Source organism: Pipistrellus kuhlii, unplaced genomic scaffold, assembly GCF_014108245.1.
Source record: "Pipistrellus kuhlii isolate mPipKuh1 unplaced genomic scaffold, mPipKuh1.p scaffold_m20_p_2, whole genome shotgun sequence".
Taxonomy (NCBI): domain Eukaryota; kingdom Metazoa; phylum Chordata; class Mammalia; order Chiroptera; family Vespertilionidae; genus Pipistrellus; species Pipistrellus kuhlii.
Window position 1 is genome coordinate 177002936 of NW_023425515.1, and position 18276 is coordinate 177021211.

The 18276-nt window shown below is 64.3% G+C and overlaps 1 protein-coding gene across 11 annotated transcripts in view; it reads left to right on the top strand.

The window, feature by feature from the left end:
* ADGRB2 (adhesion G protein-coupled receptor B2) overlaps positions 1-17756 on the top strand; it is a 37378-nt gene extending 19622 nt beyond the window's left edge. The window contains exons 4-30 of one of the 11 annotated variants that reach the window (XM_045584931.1): positions 1168-1332; positions 1999-2163; positions 2265-2432; positions 2508-2609; positions 2998-3104; positions 3975-4169; positions 4341-4409; positions 4486-4594; positions 5686-6016; positions 6382-6487; positions 6678-6721; positions 6916-7042; positions 7479-7582; positions 7680-7782; positions 8514-8664; positions 8838-8907; positions 9281-9347; positions 9492-9577; positions 9889-9987; positions 11958-12129; positions 12394-12489; positions 12837-12876; positions 13480-14099; positions 16361-16396; positions 16689-16787; positions 16884-16940; positions 17263-17756. In XM_045584931.1, coding sequence (XP_045440887.1) covers positions 1168-1332; positions 1999-2163; positions 2265-2432; positions 2508-2609; positions 2998-3104; positions 3975-4169; positions 4341-4409; positions 4486-4594; positions 5686-6016; positions 6382-6487; positions 6678-6721; positions 6916-7042; positions 7479-7582; positions 7680-7782; positions 8514-8664; positions 8838-8907; positions 9281-9347; positions 9492-9577; positions 9889-9987; positions 11958-12129; positions 12394-12489; positions 12837-12876; positions 13480-14099; positions 16361-16396; positions 16689-16787; positions 16884-16940; positions 17263-17448 — 3674 coding nt within the window. In that variant the 3' untranslated portion in view covers positions 17449-17756. Of the gene's footprint in view, positions 1-1167; positions 1333-1998; positions 2164-2264; positions 2433-2507; positions 2610-2997; positions 3105-3974; positions 4170-4340; positions 4410-4485; positions 4595-5685; positions 6017-6381; positions 6488-6677; positions 6722-6915; positions 7043-7478; positions 7583-7679; positions 7783-8513; positions 8665-8837; positions 8908-9280; positions 9348-9491; positions 9578-9888; positions 9988-11957; positions 12130-12393; positions 12490-12836; positions 12877-13479; positions 14100-16360; positions 16397-16688; positions 16788-16883; positions 17239-17262 lie in introns of those variants that run through there. The other 10 variants (XM_036446228.2, XM_045584928.1, XM_036446231.2 and 7 more) reach the window with 10 other exon arrangements.
* Positions 17757-18276: the final 520 nt, after the last annotated feature.

An 18276-nucleotide genomic window follows, 5' to 3' on the forward strand; every position in this document is an offset into this window, starting at 1 on the left:
CGCCAGCCCCGCCCGCCCTGCCTGCAGGGGGAGGGCCTGCCAGGGACCCGGGCAGGCTGACCTTCCTCTCATTCAGCAAATTTGATCGTCCCCCACCATGCCCAGCCCCACCCAGGGGGCACTGGGGACACAGATGGAGCAGACCCCAGCCCTCACCGGTGGGCTGGGTTCTGGGCACATCCCTCCCCAGATGCCTGGGCCTGGTGACCAGCTTCTCTTTTTACCCTCCTTGCCTTCCCTGTTCCCTGTGCTCCGACCACACCAGCACCCCTGCGCTTCCCCCACGGCCCTGTGTTTCCTTTTTCTCGTCCTCTTCCCCACCCTCCCCACCTGGACTCTCAAAATCCAGTCTGTCCTTCAAGACCTAAGACAAATGCCCCTTAAAGAAAAAGAAAAAGAAACCGTCCCTGACCTTCCCTCCCCTCCTCTGACTCCCCACCCCACTTCCGGGGGGCCTCCTGTGGGGCGCTCCCCCCTCCCCAGCCTTCCGTTAGGCATGGAGCTGAGTGTGCATGTGCCTGCGCAGGGGGGGAGGGGAGGAGTCCCGGGCTGGGGCACCTTCTGCAGTCCTGCTCCTCCCCCCCCCTCCCCCCCGAGGGGGTGCGGGGGTGCGTCGGCCTGGCCAGCTCCGGGCTGTGGCACTGAAGCAGGGCTGCCTGGGAGGAAGGGGTCTTGGCACCTGGGGGTGTGGCAGGAGCTTGTGAAGGGCTGGGGCAAAGCTGTGTTCTGGAGTGAGCTCTGTGTCAGTGTCCACGTAGAGGTTCACGTCTGTCTGTGTGTCCACGCTCGTGGGGCCAGAGGGGCACTTCTGCTCCAGGCCCGCTGTGTTGGCTTCTCGCTCTGGGTCTGGGGGTAAGAGGGATGGGGAGGGATAAGGTGGGGAAGGGTACGTGTAGATCTTGAGTCTTTTCCTGGTCTTCTCCGTGCTCCCAAGAGAGGACCCCCTCCTCCCCTTCTGGGCTGATCCTAGGCTCCTGTCTGGGTGTCTGTCCTGTGTGAGTTGGGACTGTAAACTGTTGTCATCCACTCCTCCCCGTACCCCCCCCCCCCCAGGACAGAGCCAATGAGGAGCGGTCGCAGAACTGCCGGAGCTCCTGATTGGTGGGTGGATGGGCAGTGGGCGGGGCCACGGTGCAGCCCAGCCCGCAGCCACGTGCTTCCTTGCAGTGCACGGCGTGTGGGAGGAGTGGGGGTCCTGGAGCCTGTGCTCCCGCAGCTGCGGGCGGGGGTCCCGGAGCCGGATGCGGACCTGCGTGCCCCCCCAGCACGGCGGCAAGGCCTGCGAGGGTCCCGAGCTGCAGACTAAGCTCTGCAGCATGGCTGCCTGCCCGGGTCAGTAGCTAGCGCCCAGGGGCTTCCAGGCGGGCGCTGCCCAGCCGGGTGGGGGTCGGGGTCGCGGTCGGGGTCGCGGTCGGGGTCGGGAGACTCAGAGGAGGCAGACATGCCCCGTGCCCTGCCTCTGGGGGCCCCATGACCAAGCATGGGGAGACGGTCAGCGTGGGAGGTGACCTGGCCCAACCCAGTTGGAATTGGCACGTGGTGACCCCATCCAAGGGGGGGGGGGGGATCTGCTTGCCAGTCAGTGCCCTTGCCCCAAGCCCTGGGCGACCCTTGCTGTTCATGGCACTTTGGTGCTCACAGCCTCCCGGGCTGTGAAAGGACACCCAGCTGGGCCTGCGTTAGAGAAAGGTCCATCGGAAGGTGACCCCTTTCCCCGGCCACGTGAGAACGTGTGCCTCATGCTGAGTGGAGAGGTGCCCTGGTCCCCGGAGCGGGTGACGAGCAGGCAGTCCCTGGCCAGGCACCACCTGCTCCCTCCAGCCCCCTCTCCCCTTCTGCTCCCCCTCTCCCTCCCCCGCTCTCCGGTGGGTTTGGCCTGAGCAGGGACCAGTGCTTAGCAGGCCCTGCCCCCTCCCTGCGGTGCTCTGCGCCCCCCCCCCCCCCCCGGCTCCCACACCGCTCGCTCCACGGCCGCCCTGCTTGTGTCTCCCCGTGCAGTGGAAGGCCAGTGGCTAGAATGGGGCCCCTGGAGCCCCTGCTCCACGTCCTGCGCCAATGGGACCCAGCAGCGCAGCCGGAAGTGCAGCGTGGCGGGTCCGGCCTGGGCCACGTGCCCGGGGGCCCTCACCGACACCCGCGAGTGCGGCAGCCTCGAGTGTCCCGGTGGGTGCTCGCACGGGGGGGGGCAGGCGGCCATGCTGGCCCGGGGGGGGCGGGGGGAGAAGCACCGGAGGCCGCTCAGGGCACCCCTCGCTCTCCTGCAGCCGGAGGTGGCAAGTGGGGACCGTGGAACTCGTGGAGCCTGTGCTCCAAGACGTGCGACACAGGCTGGCAGCGCCGCTTCCGCATGTGCCAGGCCCCGGGCGCGCAGGGCTATGCCTGCGAGGGCCAAGGGGAGGAGGTGAAGCCCTGCAGCGAGAAGAGGTGTCCAGGTATTGCTCGGGGGGACCCCCGGGCTCGGGACGCAGGCGCGTGGGCCTGGCTGAGCCCCGTCCCTGCCCCCGCAGCTTTCCACGAGATGTGCAGGGACGAGTACGTGATGCTGATGACCTGGAAGAAGGCGGCTGCCGGCGAGATCATCTACAACAAGTGCCCGCCCAACGCCTCCGGTGAGGGGCTGTGGCTCCCCCGCAGGGCCCCCCGCCCCCGTCACTCTTTAAAAAAGTATATAATTTATTAATTTTTCACAGAGAGGAAGGGAGAGAGGGAGAGAGAGCTAGAAACATCGATGAGAGAGAAACATCGACCAGCTGCCTCCTGCACACCCCCTACCAGGGATGTGCCCGCAACCAAGGCACATGCCCTTCACCGGAATCGAACCTGGGACCTCTCAGTCCCCAAGCCGATGCTCTATCCATTGAGCCAAACCGGTTTCGGCCCCTGTCACTCTTACTGCCCCCCCTCTAGGTTTCCAGCTTCTTTGATCACCCCGAGGTGCAGGACGAAGTGAGGGAGAGCTCGGCTCCCACACCCAGCCCTCCGTCCTGTCGCCCGCAGGGTCTGCCAGCCGCCGCTGTCTCCTCAGCGCCCAGGGCGTGGCCTACTGGGGCCTGCCCAGCTTTGCCCGCTGCATCTCCCACGAGTACCGCTACCTGTATCTGTCCGTGAGTGTTCCCTGCTGGGCCGGGGCCACAAGAGATCCAGCCGCCGAAAGGGGGGGGAGGGGGTTTCATTCCCACACATGCCCGCGTGTCTTGGCATGATGTGTGCCGTGCTCGCTTCTGCCGGGCTGTGCCTCTCCTTGTCTGGCAAACTCCTACGCACATCTCAAGGCCGAGCTCTCCAGAGTATTATTCCCTTACCCGCGGGCCTGCCTCCGTTCCTGCAGCTCTTCAGCCATTAGGAGAAACGAATGCTTTCTGTCATTAAGTGGGATGAGTGCTGTCCTGTGAGGCTGGGAGCTCCTTGGTGGCCAAGGGACAGAGTGGAATTTATCTATTTTTGTGTCCCCAGTGCCCGGCTCAGGGCCTGTCCTGGGGTAAGAATGTTGTCAGTGAAGGTGGCCTGTGTGTGCTGATTTGTCTGACTGTAATGGGTATTAGTTGTTTGTCTGCATTTGAAATTGGTATTTGAGACAGAGACAGAGACAGAGACAGAGAGAGAGAGAGGGAGAGAACATGAATGAGCTACACTCCATGTGCTCCTGACCCTTTTGGGACGCGGGACACCCTATTCCTGTATCATGCTTTTCATCTTTACATGCACATCTGAGCACCTTCCTTCACTAGCCTTTCAAAGGGATCTTTAGAGATTCCCTCTAGGGTTTTCTTTCTCCAACTCTGTCTCTCCATGAGTTCTTTTGAGCATCTCTGCCTCCCCCTCCCACGCCCCCAGGCCCGCCACTCCCCACCTCCCTCCTCTCTCCTCCCGATACAAGGATACAAGCGACAAGCGGTGGGCGGACTGGAGTGGGATGGGCCAGGGGCGGCCCGGCTCCCAGCACGCGGATGACAGCCGCCCACCTGCCCCTGCAGCTCCGGGAGCACCTGGCCAAGGGGCAGCGCATGCTGGCGGGGGAGGGCATGTCGCAGGTGGTGCGCAGCCTGCAGGAGCTGCTGGCCCGGCGCACCTACTACAGCGGGGACCTGCTCTTCTCCGTGGACATCCTGAGGAACGTCACCGACACCTTCAAGAGGGCCACCTACGTGCCCTCCGCGGATGACGTGCAGGTACCACCCCGCTCGCCGGAGGGAAGGGGGACTGAGGGTGCGGAGGCGCCAGACGCAGCGAGTCTGGGCCCCTGTGGCCGCGGGGTCTGCCGGGGGTGGGATTGTGGCTGTGATGGCGACGCCCTGGTCCCTGGGGCCGGGGCTTCCTGACAGTCACCGCGCGCTCCCCAGCGCTTCTTCCAGGTGGTGAGCTTCATGGTGGACGCGGAGAACAAGGACAAGTGGGATGATGCGCAGCAGGTGAGGGGCTGGGCTCCTGGTTTCCTCCCCCGCGGGCCACCTCCGTCCTGGACCCTGACGTGCCTCCCGCCCCCAGGTGTCCCCCGGCTCCGTGCACCTGCTCCGGGTGGTGGAGGACTTCATCCACCTGGTGGGCGACGCGCTCAAGGCCTTTCAGAGCTCCTTGATCGTCACGGACAACCTGGGTACGGCAGGCCGGTGGGGAGGGTGCCGGCTGCGGAGCCCGGGCCCCGGGGAGGAGGGATGGTCTCTGAGGCTGCTCCCGTCCCCCCTCTTGGGGCCCTGTCTTCTCCACCGTTAACGCAATTGTGTATCCTTCTCTCCACGCTCCTTCCCCTCCTTCGTCGCTGTGTGTGGGTCTCTGCACCGCTGGGTGGGTACCGATCATATCATGGTGTCTGCGTCTGCTTTCCTGGTGTGTGTCCCCCCATGTCTCTCTCCTTCGTGTCTGTCTTCCATGTGTCCGTCTGTCTCTGCTGTCCCCCTGTGTCCGTCTGTCTCTGCTGTCCCCCGTGTGTCCGTCTGTCTCTGCTGTCCCCCCTGTGTCCGTCTGTCTCTGCTGTCCCCCCTGTGTCCGTCTATCTCTGCTGTCCCCCATGTGTCCATCTGTCTCTGCTGTCCCCCATGTGTCCGTCTGTCTCTGCTGTCCCCCATGTGTCCGTCTGTCTCTGTTGTCCCCTCTGTGTCCATCTGTCTCTGCTGTCCCACCTGTGTCCGTCTGTCTCTGCTGTCCCACCTGTGTCCGTCTGTCTCTGCTGTCCCCCCTGTGTCCGTCTGTCTCTGCTGTCCCCCCTGTGTCTGTCTGTCTCTGCTGTCCCACCTGTGTCTTTCTGTCTCTGCTGTCCCCCATGTGTCTGTCTGTCTCTGCTGTCCCCCCTGTGTCCGTCTGTCTCTGCTGTCCCCCGTGTGTCCGTCTGTCTCTGCTGTCCCCGTGTGTCCGTCTGTCTCTGCTGTCCCCCGTGTGTCCGTCTGTCTCTGCTGTCCCCCGTGTGTCCGTCTGTCTCTGCTGTCCCCCCGTGTCTGTCTGTCTCTGCTGTCCCCCGTGTGTCCGTCTGTCTCTGCTGTCCCCCCTGTGTCCGTCTGTCTCTGCTGTCCCCCGTGTGTCCGTCTGTCTCTGCTGTCCCCGTGTCTGTCTGTCTCTGCTGTCCCCCGTGTGTCCGTCTGTCTCTGCTGTCCCCGTGTGTCCGTCTGTCTCTGCTGTCCCCCCTGTGTCCGTCTGTCTCTGCTGTCCCCGTGTGTCCGTCTGTCTCTGCTGTCCCCGCCCCGTCCCCCGCAGTGATCAGCATTCAGCGAGAGCCGGTCTCGGCCGTGTCCAGCGACATCACGTTCCCCATGCGGGGCCGCAGGGGCATGAAGGACTGGGTGCGGCACTCGGAGGACCGCCTCTTCCTGCCCAAGGAGGTGCTCAGCCTCTCCTCCCCGGGGAAGCCGGCTGCCTCTGCGGCGTCCAGCAGCCCCGCCAGGGGGAGGGGCCCAGGCACGGTGCCCCCTGGCCCCGGCTACTCCCACCAGCGCCTCCTCCCGGCAGACCCCGAGGACGCCGCCTCCTACTTTGTGATTGGTGCTGTGCTCTACCGCACCCTGGGCCTCATTCTGCCGCCCCCCCGGTGAGTCCCTGGGGAGGGTGGACGGGGCTTCCGAGGGACTAGGGAGGTCCAGGCGGGAGGAGGTGGGCCTGTGCGGGCCCCAGGGAGACGCAGCTGCCCCCTCCTGCAGCCTCAGGGGCCCCTGGCCTGGCTCTGGATACAGGTGCTTCTCAACGGTGTCTGTGAGGCTCCCGGAGGCTTCACTGGGGTCCAGGGTGCTGGACTGAGCTCCAGACCTCACCCGAAATCCTGGGCCCCCCTGAGCTCTAGGCCTCTCCCTGGACTTGACCCCTGGGAGCCGCCTCCCCCCATCCAAAGCACCTTCGGGGTTCCTGGCCGGGTGTGGGCACCCGCGGGCAGGAGCTGAGCCCAGAACCTGTCCCCAGGCCCCCACTGGCTGTCACATCTCGGGTGATGACAGTGACTGTGCGGCCCCCGACGCAGCCCCCAGCTGAGCCCCTCATCACGGTGGAGCTCTCCTACATCATCAATGTGAGTGGGGGCTGGGCAGGACCCCGGGAATTCTCCAACATGGGCTGCCAGAGGCCTGTCTGATGGGGAGGCGGCGTGCACCATGGCAGGCTGACCCTCTGCTCTGCGCGGCCTGCGTGGCAGGGGCGGTGGGTGGTGGTCAGGGTGGGGAGCCCCAGCCCTCACTGCACTCCTGTCTTCTGCTCCCCAGGGCACCACAGATCCCCACTGCGCCAGCTGGGACTACTCCAGAGCGTGAGTTGGGCAGGGGCTCCGTGTGCAAGGCCAGAGGGCTCCTTGGTGCCCTCCTTGGCCTAAGGGAGGAAGGACTCTGCGGCCTGCCTTTGGGGTGTGCCTTGCCCGGATCCACCTCTTTGGGCAGAGGCCAGGGCTGGGGGTGGGGCCATGAAGCTGGGCTGGGGCTCATTCCCCGTCTCCCCACACCTAAGAGATGCCAGCTCAGGGGACTGGGACACCGAGAGCTGCCAGACCCTGGAGACCCAGGCAGCCCTCACCCGCTGCCAGTGCCAGCGCCTGTCCACCTTTGCCGTGCTGGCCCAGCCGCCCAAGGACCTGGTGAGTCGGGGGCGCCTGGGCTGGGCCGGGAGGAGGTGCTGGGCTGCCAGTGGCCACCTGTGACCGTGTCGGAAGGGACCTGGTGACCCCCCATGTGTGTCTGAGCAGGTGCACATGGAAGTCTGTGCCCTTGAGACGGTGCTCACAGTGATGACATGTGCCTGGGGATGTGTGGCGGTGGGCATGTGTGAGTGTGTACACACGTGTGCCTGTCTGGTTGCACGCACAAGAGTGTGGGTGACTAAGCATAAACCTCCCTCCACAGGTACACTGGGTCTGCTCTGTGTACCTGTGAGGACAGTGGCGAGTCCCCTTCTGTGTGTGGCTGTGACAGTGGCACAGGCGCCAGTCTCTACCAGGCAGGGAATGGGGGTGGGGGGTTGGAGGCACCCCGCCACTGCGCTGACCCCTCTGAACCTCTGACCATCTTCCCCAGACCCTGGAGCTGGCGGGCTCCCCCTCGGTCCCCCTCGTGATCGGCTGTGCCGTGTCCTGCATGGCGCTGCTCACCCTGCTGGCCATCTACGCTGCCTTCTGGAGGTAGGTGGGAGGCTGGGAGGATGGGCTGGGAGGTGACCAGTCCTCCCGGGCTGGGCTGGGACAGCCAGCTCCTCGGTCTCTGCCGCCGTCCCCTCAGGTTTATAAAATCCGAACGCTCCATCATCTTGCTCAATTTCTGCCTGTCCATCCTGGCGTCCAACATCCTGATCCTGGTGGGCCAGTCGCGGGTGCTGAGCAAGGCAGGTGCAGGCTCTCGGGGTACCAGGGAGGGCGCGTGGGGCGAAGGGGGCGAGGGGAGGGCGTGCTTGCAGGTGGCGGCGTGCGTCTGTCTGTGTGTATGCACCTCGTGACGGATGTTTCTGTACACTCCAGCTGTGTGTTGGGTGAGGCTGTGGGAAATGGTGTGTGAGCATACGTGCAGGCGTCGGAAAGGAGGGGGTGTGTGTACTCGGGTGATGCCTGCGTGCATCTGTGAGTGTCTACGTGAGTCAGACGCCTGCGTGCACACGTGTGGGCGGGTGGCATTTGCGGATCTGTCATGTCTGGACACGGAAGGGCCTCACACGGCCTTTGGTGCCCTCTGCCTGTGGGTGAGCCGTGCTGGCTGTCCCTCGTGCCCCCCTCGGCCTTCTCTGCACAGTGCCAGCCCTGGGAGTGCCAGGTGTGGGGCCACCCGGCTGTGACGTGGCAGGCGCTCCTGTCTGCCCCCCTCCCTGCCAGCCCCATCTGCGTGTGGGCAGCCTGCCCGCCCGCCTCTCGGGGGCTGAGTGCTGTGTGCGTGTCCCCGGGCCTGTGTCGTGCCGTGTGGGTGCAGGAAGACGGGGGTGCCTGGCAGGGCTCTGTGGGGGGAACGGGGGGGGCGGAGCTCGGGTGGGCAGCTATGGCAGCCCAGCGCAGGGCGTGGGAAGCCTGGCGCCTCCCACCCTGGCTGCTGCTCAGGGCCCCTCCCTCCTCTTCCCTCTCCTTGTAGGGTGTGTGCACCATGACAGCCGCCTTCCTGCACTTCTTCTTCCTCTCCTCCTTTTGCTGGGTGCTCACTGAGGCTTGGCAGTCCTACTTGGCTGTCATTGGACGGATGCGCACCCGCCTTGTTCGCAAGCGCTTTCTCTGCCTGGGCTGGGGTGAGCAGGGCCTGTGCTGGACTCCGCCGACGGGCGTCGGGGGCAGGGGCAGCAGGATCGGTTCAGCTTCGGCCGCGGCCCCCGGGCATAGGAGTCACCCGGGCCAGGGTCTGGGAGGAGGAACGGGTTCCTGAGGACTGGCCGCCTCAGTCGGGCCCCTCTTCTCCCCCCAGGTCTGCCCGCCCTGGTGGTGGCCGTGTCTGTCGGCTTCACCCGCACCAAAGGATACGGCACATCCAGCTAGTACGTGGGCCTCCCGCAGCGGGCGGTGGGGGTTACTGAGCCGGTTAGTGCCCCGGACTGGGCTTCCGGCCCCGTCTTCTCTGGCACACACCTGCCGTGGGGGTTTGGGCAAATCCTTCCCCGTCTCAGAGCCTCAGTTTCCCTGGGTGTAGACGGGTGTGCTGGGGTTGTAATCTCTAACAACTGTTTCGCTCAGGGGTCTGCCTTGTTTGACCCCCGGGGGCTGGGCTTGGTGGTCTTTGCTTTTGTTAGAGGGAAACCGAGGCTTGGCTGGAGCCAGTGGCTCCTCTGGCCCCCTCCGTGGGCTCTGAGGGATGGCGTTTTAGGGTGGGGAGGAGCCTGCGTGGGTGTCTGATGCTCTCTCTCCCCCCAGCTGCTGGCTCTCCCTCGAGGGGGGCCTGCTCTATGCCTTTGTGGGCCCTGCAGCCGTCATTGTCCTGGTAGGTGCCCCCCTCGGCGGCCCGGGAGGGGTGTGGTCCCGAAGGTCGGCTCCTGTCTGCGCTCCAGCTCCCCCCTGGGGCTCCCCCTGCCAGGAGGGCACCTGGTGACCCTGTCTCCCCCACCCCACTCCGCGGGGCGCCCAGGTGAACATGCTCATCGGAATCATCGTCTTCAACAAGCTCATGGCTCGGGACGGCATCTCAGACAAGTCCAAGAAGCAGAGGGCCGGGTAAGGGGGCGTCTCTGTGACTCGGCCTCGTGGGCAATGGTGTCGGGAGGGAGGGCTCGCTCCGGCCACTCCCGGAGTCAGGGCCTGACCGTGCCACTGACCGGGGCTCCCTCAGCTCGGTGCGCCAAGGGTGCAGGCACGGTGGGCACTCGGAGTGCTCAGCTGCAGCCCCTCGCCCACCCTAACCCACTCTCTCTCTCTCACCTGCCCTCCCCTCCCTCCCCGCTCTGGGGCTCACGCTGCCCCTCTCCTCCCACTTCCCATGTGTCTCTCCCCACCCCCCCTTCTCCCGTGTCTGTGCTGCCCCCGAGGTCGGAGCGGTGCCCCTGGGCCAGCCTGCTCCTCCCCTGCTCAGCGTGCGGAGCGGTCCCCAGCCCCCTGCTCAGCTCAGCCTCTGCCAGGAATGCCATGTTAGTTGTGCCCCACGGGGGGCGGGGCGGGGGGCGGGCAGTGACCTTGGTGGGGGGAGGAGGGATGTCAGCCCGGTATCCTGGAAAGCTTGGTGTCCAGATGGCAGAGGGTATCGGGAGTGAATGTCTGTGCTTCCTTGGAAAATGCTGGGTTCCTGTGCCCACCCTTTCCTCCCACCCCTGTGCTCACTGCCAGCCTGGGCTTTACCCAGGCCCAGCTGAAGACACCCCCGCTCCCTTACACCTCCACCTGCAGGAGCTTATAGTCCTTTGAATTTTGGAGGCCATAGAACCTTAGAATTAGAATGATAGAATCTTAGAGTAAGACAGTCGGAAGCTAAGAATGTTAGCATGTGAACCACAGCCTTATCGTGTCTGTCATGGAACCTGAAAGGTAGGATGTTAGCGGTATGGAATCTCAACCAGTTGGGAGGTAGAGCATCTTGGAGGTAGAGATTTATGTCCCCGAGATACCCCTGTCCCTGGTAGCTGAGAATCTTAACATTTCAACCAGGCACAAACCCACAAGCGCCTCAGGGCCAGCCCGCCACCCGGGGCCAGGAAGCCATCTCCGCCTCCCTGACCGGTGTGGTCCAGCTGTATCTTGCCCGCTTCCAGGGTCGGGAGCTCACTGCCCCGGAGGCGGTTGGCACCCTTTCCGGGAAGCTCCGTGGGGCAGGGAGCTCGCTGTCCCGTGGGCGGCCAGCTGCCGCTCTGACCCAGGCTGCCAGAGCTCGCAGTGAAAAGCCTGGGCTTGCGAGGCAGCCAAACTGGGTCTGCATCCCAGCGTGGTGTCTGCCCAGCTGGGCACACTCCCCTCTCTTCATCTGTAAATTGGGATAATAATCCCCGTGGCTGTTTGGTTGGAGTTGTTTTGATTACAGTGTGAACTAATGTATGTAAAGTGTTCCGTGAGGGCCTGGCAGAGAATAGGTGGCTAATCAATGGAGCTCTTAGGCCTGCGATTAGGCCCCCTCCCGGTCTTCTTGGCTCTGCCCCCGGGGGCTGTGGAGACCGCGGTGCCTGCCCCCACACCAGGCTGAGCAGCCCCCCACCGCTCTTCCAAGGACAGATCTTGGCTCCCTGCCCCTCTCTCTGCCTTGTCCAGAGCTGTGTCTCCACTCCCCTCCCCCTTGCCTGACTCTCCCACCTGGGGTGCTCTTGAGGCAGAGGGGCTGGGTATGGCATGGCACCTGGCCCAGTAGGGCAGCACTGCCCCCCTGCACCCAGTAGGGCGGTTGGCACTGGTGGCTGGATGCAGGGCCCATCCGCCTTTCCCCTCTGCCCTCCCCTGTGAAGGAGGCGAGGCATGTGTGGGTTTGGCGCTGATCCCCAGGCCTCGGAGCAGGCACTGGGGGCCAGGGGCCCCTCCTTGGGGAACTGAAAGGGAGAGGGGCCTCTGTTGCAGCGGCCCTGGCCCCCGTCTTCTCCCCAAAGATCGGTGTCCTGTGACATCCTCTGTGGCTGTGCCTGTTTAGTCTTTCTGACTGTGTGTCTCTGCCTGCCTCGGTCTCTCACTGCGTCCGCCATCTCTCTCTCTGTCCCCGTTCGCTTCTTCCTCCCCCAGAATCTCTGGGGATGTGGCCCAGGCTGTGGTTTTGTACAAATTGGAGCTGAACATCACAGCGATGTCTCCCGTCTCCTCCTCTCCCACCGTCCTGTTCCGCCTTCTCCGCCTCTGTCCCCTGATGCTGCCTCTGGCCGTGGCTCAGTCCCATCGTGTCTGTGTGTCTGTCCCTCCCACCTCTCCGGGTCCCTGCCCCGGCCCCATAGTTCTTACTTTCTGTCTCTGTTCTGTTTATCAGGCCCCAGCTCCTCAGCCCGTCTCTGCTGTGGGACATTCCCCAGGCCTTGGGGTGTGGGGCCCCGTCAGTCCCGGGCAGCGTGAGGGCCCCGGGCTCGGTGCAGGCCCGGCTCAGCTCACCCCGTTCGCCGGCGTCACCCTGACGGACCCTCCGCTGTGTCTCCAGGGCCTCCCTCTGGAGCTCCTGCGTGGTGCTGCCCCTGCTGGCGCTCACCTGGATGTCCGCCGTCCTGGCCATGACGGACCGCCGCTCCGTCCTCTTCCAGGCCCTCTTCGCCGTCTTCAACTCCGCACAGGGCTTCGTCATCACGGCCGTGCACTGCTTCCTGCGCCGAGAGGTGGGCGGGCCGCTCCGTCCTGTGCGCCCTCTCGCCAGGCCGGCGCTGGCTTCTCCCCATGGGCAGGCAGAGGGGATGGAGGCCCCAGCGTGGAAGCGAGAGCCTGGGGCAGCCTGGTCCCTGGCCTCCTGCTCCCCCAGCCTTTCCCCAGGCTGGAGGTGCTTCTGTCCTTCCAAACCGCCGGGGGGCCTGGGTGGGAGCACAGCCGGCTGTGGCCAGTGGCCCTGTGGTGGCCTCAGGCCAGCCGGCACCCACTGCCCCCAGGTCCAGGACGTGGTGAAGTGCCAGATGGGCGTGTGCCGGACCGATGAGAGCGAGGACTCCCCCGACTCCTGTAAGAACGGGCAGCTGCAGATCCTGGTGAGTGACGGGGCCTGGCGGGGTCGGGTCTGAGCACGCCCGCACCCCCGTTCCCCTGCTCCAGGCCACTCCCTTCCCCATCCATGGCAGGGAGGGGCCAGGGGCCAGGTTTGGTTCACACTCAGCCGCTGACCACTGGGTGGCATTGGGCAAGTCTTCCTCTCGCTCAGTTCTTAAACCTGTTAAGTGGGTTTGCAGCAGACATGTCTGGGCTCCCGGGGGCTCTGTTGGGTGTGCCCTGGGTGGCACCTCTGGGTGGGTAGGGAGGGGACTGAGCCCTCCTCACCTCCCACCCTGATACATTGATTCTCTCTCTGCCCACCTGCTCTGTCCCTCTCTGCCTATAGTCAGACTTTGAAAAGGATGTGGATCTGGCTTGTCAGACAGGTGAGTCTGCGGGCACAGCGCTGGGCATGATCCCAGGGGAAGGCCAAAGGAGGGAGGGCCCCTAGCCCAACTGTGGGAGGCCCGAGAGGGGTCTGACTGTAGAGGTTAGGGTTAGGATCAGGCAGCCCTTAGCGGGTTCAATGCTGTGAACACACTTACTGTGTAACTTTGGGCCGTTTTCCTCTCTGAGCCTCAAACGGGTTGGGAGACATCGAGTGCCCAGTAAGGGGCTTGGCACATAGCAGCTGTTCCAGCGTAGTCTTATTTCCAGGATTCCTACAAGGTTCCCTTCCCAGTTCTGTCTGCTGGAGAGGAGCTGCCCGGGGAGGGGGAGGAGAAGGCCCTGGGACAGCCTCGGGGCCGTGGGGTCAGAGGTCAGGAGCCGGCCTGTAGGCGTTGGGCCGTGGCTCTGTTCCTCGCCCTGCCCGGCTGTGGGTCTGTGGGCCAGCTGGTTTGGGAGAGGGTACCAGTCACCCAGCCATCTCGCCAGGACCGTTTGCTTCTCTATTTGAGCTCAGGGGCTTAGTACCTGACCGGTCTGGGCAGGGCCATCTCGGGGTTCCTCCTCCCCAGAACTGACCTCCCTCCCACTCCCGCCCCCAGTTCTATTCAAGGAGGTGAACACTTGCAACCCGTCCACCATCACGGGCACCCTGTCCCGCCTGTCCCTGGACGAGGACGAGGAGCCCAAGTCCTGCCTTATGGGTCCGGAGGGTGGCCTCAGCTTCTCCACGCTGCCCGGGAACATCCTGATGCCCATGGCAGCCTCGCCAGGGCTGGGGGAGCCGCCGCCCCCCCAGGAGCCCAACCCCGTGTACATGTGCGGGGAGGGCAGCCTGCGGCAGCTGGACCTCACGTGGCTGCGGCCGGGCGACCCGGGCTCCGAGGGGGACTACATGGTGCTGCCCCGGAGGACTCTGAGCCTGCAGCCGGGCGGTGGGGGTGGAGGTGGTGAGGACCCCCCAAGGACCCGGCCCGAGGGCACCCCCCGGCGCTCTGCCAAGGCGCTGGCCCATGCCGAAGGCTACCCCAGCTTCTTGTCCGTGGACCATTCGGGCCTGGGGCTGGGCCCTGCCTACGGGTCCCTACAGAACCCCTACGGGATGACCTTCCAGCCGCCGCCACCGACGCCCAGCGCCCGCCAAGTGCCCGAGCCGGGAGAGCGCAGCCGGACCATGCCCCGCACAGTGCCCGGCTCCACCATGAAGCTGGGCTCCTTGGAGGTGAGGGTCTGTAGGGCACGGGAGGCCTGCCACCAGGTGCCTGAGACGAAGGCCCAGGCAGCGGCCGGGAGGGGGCAGCCAGCAGCCTCCTCGGAGCGGCATCTTTGTACCACGTCGCAGTGCGTCTCTTCCTCTGTCAGTGCCCACGGCAGACCCAGCGAGTCCTGCCCCTCGGGACCCCCCAAGGGGGCTTGGACTTCACGCTCTGAGGGTGCCGCTTCTCGCTTGCTTTAGTGCCTGCCCTGGGGTGAACGGTTCGAATGAGTCTTGCTTGCTCAGGCCAGTCGCTGAGAGCCTGGGCCTCCTGGCCACACAGATCTGGGTTCAGATCAGAGCGCTCTGGTCAGCAGTGAGATCTTGAGCAAAATCTCTCTCTGAGCCTCAGCAGATCTCTCTCAGCATTCATATCTCTGAGCCTCGGTTTCCTCATTTGTAAAGTGGAGATAACAGAGCAGTGTCTCTGTGGACGGAGTTGTGGTGAGGACTCGTTGATGGATATAAAACATTTATCTCTGCGGGGCGGGTAGAAAGTGCTAGATGATTGGGGATTGCTGCCGACATCATCCCTGAAATCAGCCTCCGCCTGGCCGTAGGCCTGTGGCAATTGACCCTCCCCTTTCTGAGAAAACATGTCTCCCACTCTCTGCTCCCCTGGTGGTTTCTGTGGAGGCCCCACTTCCCCTCTGGCCTCCTCAGACCTGCTCCCTGCACAGCATCACTGGGAACAGGCAGGCAGTGGTGACGTAGAACTCTGGAACATTCTAGAACTCTAGTTGGAGGGATGAGGGGGCTGTGGGTAAGGAAGGGGGCAGGAGGCAGGGCTCAGACACCGGTGGCTGCTCATGCTCGGCCTCAGAATCCTGCTCCCCATCCTCCGCACGGAGGAAATGAAGTTAGCATCGAGGAGCTTCACGAGTTTAGGTCCCTCCCCCCCCCAAAAAAAAAATGTTTCTTGAACATTTGGTGCCTGCTCCTGTTACAGATGGCAAAACAGGAAGGCGTAACAGAGACAAAGCCCAAGGCCGGCCTTGGGGATGGCATGAGCTCCGCCTCATGGCTTCGGTCTGTGGACACCTGCCTGCGGTCGGACCGCACAGGAGGGCCCGGCCTTGGGCTCCTGGTGTGGGAGGCGGCAGTAAATGCGGCGGCATCCTTAGGGGGTCAAGGATGACTTCCCGAATTCTGGTGTGCAGTGGGGAGAGGTCGGGAGTGAATTTGCAGTGGGGGATTCCGAATCCATTCCGTTGGGCACAGCTGTGGGTATTGAGAAGGGAGGGCTGTGTTGCCTCCAGAAGCAGAGGCATGGCTGGGAACGGGGGACACAGGTGTGGGGTGAAGGGCAGGAGAAGATCCAGGCAGATGTGCAGGGCTTGGTGTTGGGGAAGCCATGGTGGCTGGTGGAGGAAAGCAGGCAACCAGGGAGTTGAAGGCGGGTGGTGGGGCACATGTCTGCGGGCCTGGGACTTGGGAGATCTAGATGGTGCTTTCGCGGCATCCTTGAGGGCCTTGGGGCAAGTCCCTTCTCCTCTCTGGACCTCAGTTTCCCCAGTGTAACCGGGGAAAGTTGGCCTTGTTTCCTGAGTGCCCCATGCCAACATTCTAAGACTCTGAGGCCCCCTCCTTGGGTGGCACTGGACACTGAGTGGCTGTCAGGGCCCTGGAGGTGGATCTTGGGCAAATGAGGGCCAGAGAGGCCGGTGAGAGGGTGGAGAGGGCAAGGAGGCAGGGCCTGGTTTCTTGAGGAAAAGGGGTAAGGCAGGGTTAAAAGAAGGTCTAAAAACTCTCGACCTGTGTTTGCTGGACAAATGGAGGGTACTTGGCAGAGGGGAGCCCGGGGCTGGCAACGAGAAAGGGGCAAGATGGGCAGAGGGGTAGAATCCAGGGCACAGAGGCAGGAGTGTCTGCTCTATGGTCCCGTGTGGGGATCGTGTCCCCGCCACCTTGGAAGTCTGTCCTGGGACACTGGCCCAGGTGCGGTTGCGTGTCTGCGAGGGTGCCAGTGTGTGCCTCCTGCGAGCGTCTGCCTGCATGTGTGCACTGCAGGGTGGCCTGCGGGGGCAGAGCCGCAGCCCAGTGCCTCGGCTCCTCATCTCCTCAGGCCTCAGCCCCTCTTCCCACAGCCCCAGGGGCTGCCTTTTGAGGATCCTGAGGTCCTAGGCCAGGCAGGGGCCAGCCTCTGGGGCACCAGGTTTCCGGTCGGTAAAGCCCCTGCGTGTGGTAATACACTTTCCTCTCCTTCACGGCCTCCTTGCTCCTTCCAGAGAAAGAAGCTGCGGTATTCGGACCTGGACTTTGAGGTAAGTGCTGTGTGTGTGTGTGTGTGTGAGTGTGTGAGTGGTGGGTGAGGGGGAGAGGGTTGTCCCCGGAGAGTCCATTCCGGGAATTAGCGCAAGCCCCACTGCAGAGCCTGGCCTGGGGGGTCCTCCCAATGCCCCCTCCCTGCCCGGTCCTGTAGCTCTGGGTGAAGAGAGAGCCAGGCCTTGTCCCAGAGGGGCCAGCAGGAGGCGGGGAGGCGGGGACCCAGGGAGCTGAGGGCCCTGGTGCTGCCCGAGGGGGCCCCGCCTGCCTCTGACGCCCTGTGGCTCCCAGAAGGTGATGCACACCCGGAAGCGGCACTCGGAGCTCTACCACGAGCTGAACCAGAAGTTCCACACCTTCGACCGCTACCGCAGCCAGTCCACGGCCAAGGTGAAGCTCCTTCCTGTGGCTGCCCTGCCCGAAGCTCAGGGCCCGAGCTGGTGCGGGGCCCCGGGGGTCGGACCCTGACCCGTGGCCCCGTCACAGAGGGAGAAGCGCTGGGGCGTGTCCTCGGGTGGGGCGGCCGCACAGATTCTGTCCAGCGTAAGTCCCCCGGGCCGGCTGGGGGTGCGTGGGCTCTGTCCACCTCCCCTGCCTGGACAGACGCAGCCTGCCTCGCCAAGGGCCTACCCATGCCAGAAGCAACAGTTCTGGGGTGGCATGGGGACAGAGAGCCTTGATGGGGGCTCCTCCGGGGTCTTAGGAGGGCGGCGGGCAGAGCACAGATTGGAACCCCGCTTTGGCACCTGCTTGCTCAGTGACTGTGCATCACGGGCTCTCTCTGGGCCGCTTCCGTTTGCTCTTCTGTGCGGTGGGTGAGAAAGTGTGGTCACATCTCCACGGGCCCCTCCTGCTCCCTCCACAGGAGAAGCCCAGCCCGGGGGAGCGTCCCAGCTTGTCCCAACAGCGGCGACACCAGAGCTGGAGCACCTTCAAGTCCATGACGCTGGGCTCCCTGCCCCCCAAGCCCAGAGAGCGGCTGGCCCTGCACCGGGCGGCAGCCTGGGAGCCCACGGAACCACCGGATGGCGACTTCCAGACGGAGGTGTGAGTGCCACGCCAGACTGCCCTCTGCGGACACAAATATATATATCTCTCTATTTTCACACTCCACTTTGGAACAACCCAGGAGCCAGCGCCCCCTCCCCTCTCCCGAGGGCTGGGCAGGACGGTGCGGTGGACTCAGCTGGTCTGGGGGAGCCAGACTCGGTGTCACAGCTGGGGGGGGCCAGGGCCCTTCCCTGTTTCTTAGAGGCCCCTCAGGCACTGGAGCCCCATCTTTGCCCCAGCCTGTCTGTCCCTGTCCTGGGCTGGGGAGGGGGAGGGGAACTTTGTTGGGAATAAACTTCACTCTGTGGATTTTGCGGCGACAGAGCTGTTTGCTTCTCTCCGGGGAGGGCCCTGCCCCGGGATCCCAGCGGCTTTGTTCATCTCCCTGGCTCCCTTCGCTTCGTCTCATCCAAGTGTGTGATGGGTTAGTCCAGCCCTGACCTGGAGTGAGGGGCGCCTGGGCTCTGACCCTTGTCTTTGCCCTTGACCTTGGGCACACCCCTTTCCATGTGGGGACCTGGGGTAAGCAGGTTGGGAATGTGGGGTGGGGCCCCTTGCAGTAGCCTCCCCCAGCGGCTCTGATGGTCATGGCTGCCTTTCCCAAAGACCAGACTTTAGTGACCTCAGTTTCCCCATCAGCGAAATGGCGACGGTGCTAATCCTTACCTCTTCGGGTTGCTATGAGGATACAACACGTTACGTAAAAAGCGTAGTGAGTGCCTGGCACAGACCCAGCTCTGTGAGTGTCAGCTGTCAGTCCTTGGCACTTGGTCTCGAGCTGTGCTCTGTGACAGGATCTTCACACACACAACCCCTGACCCCTCACCAC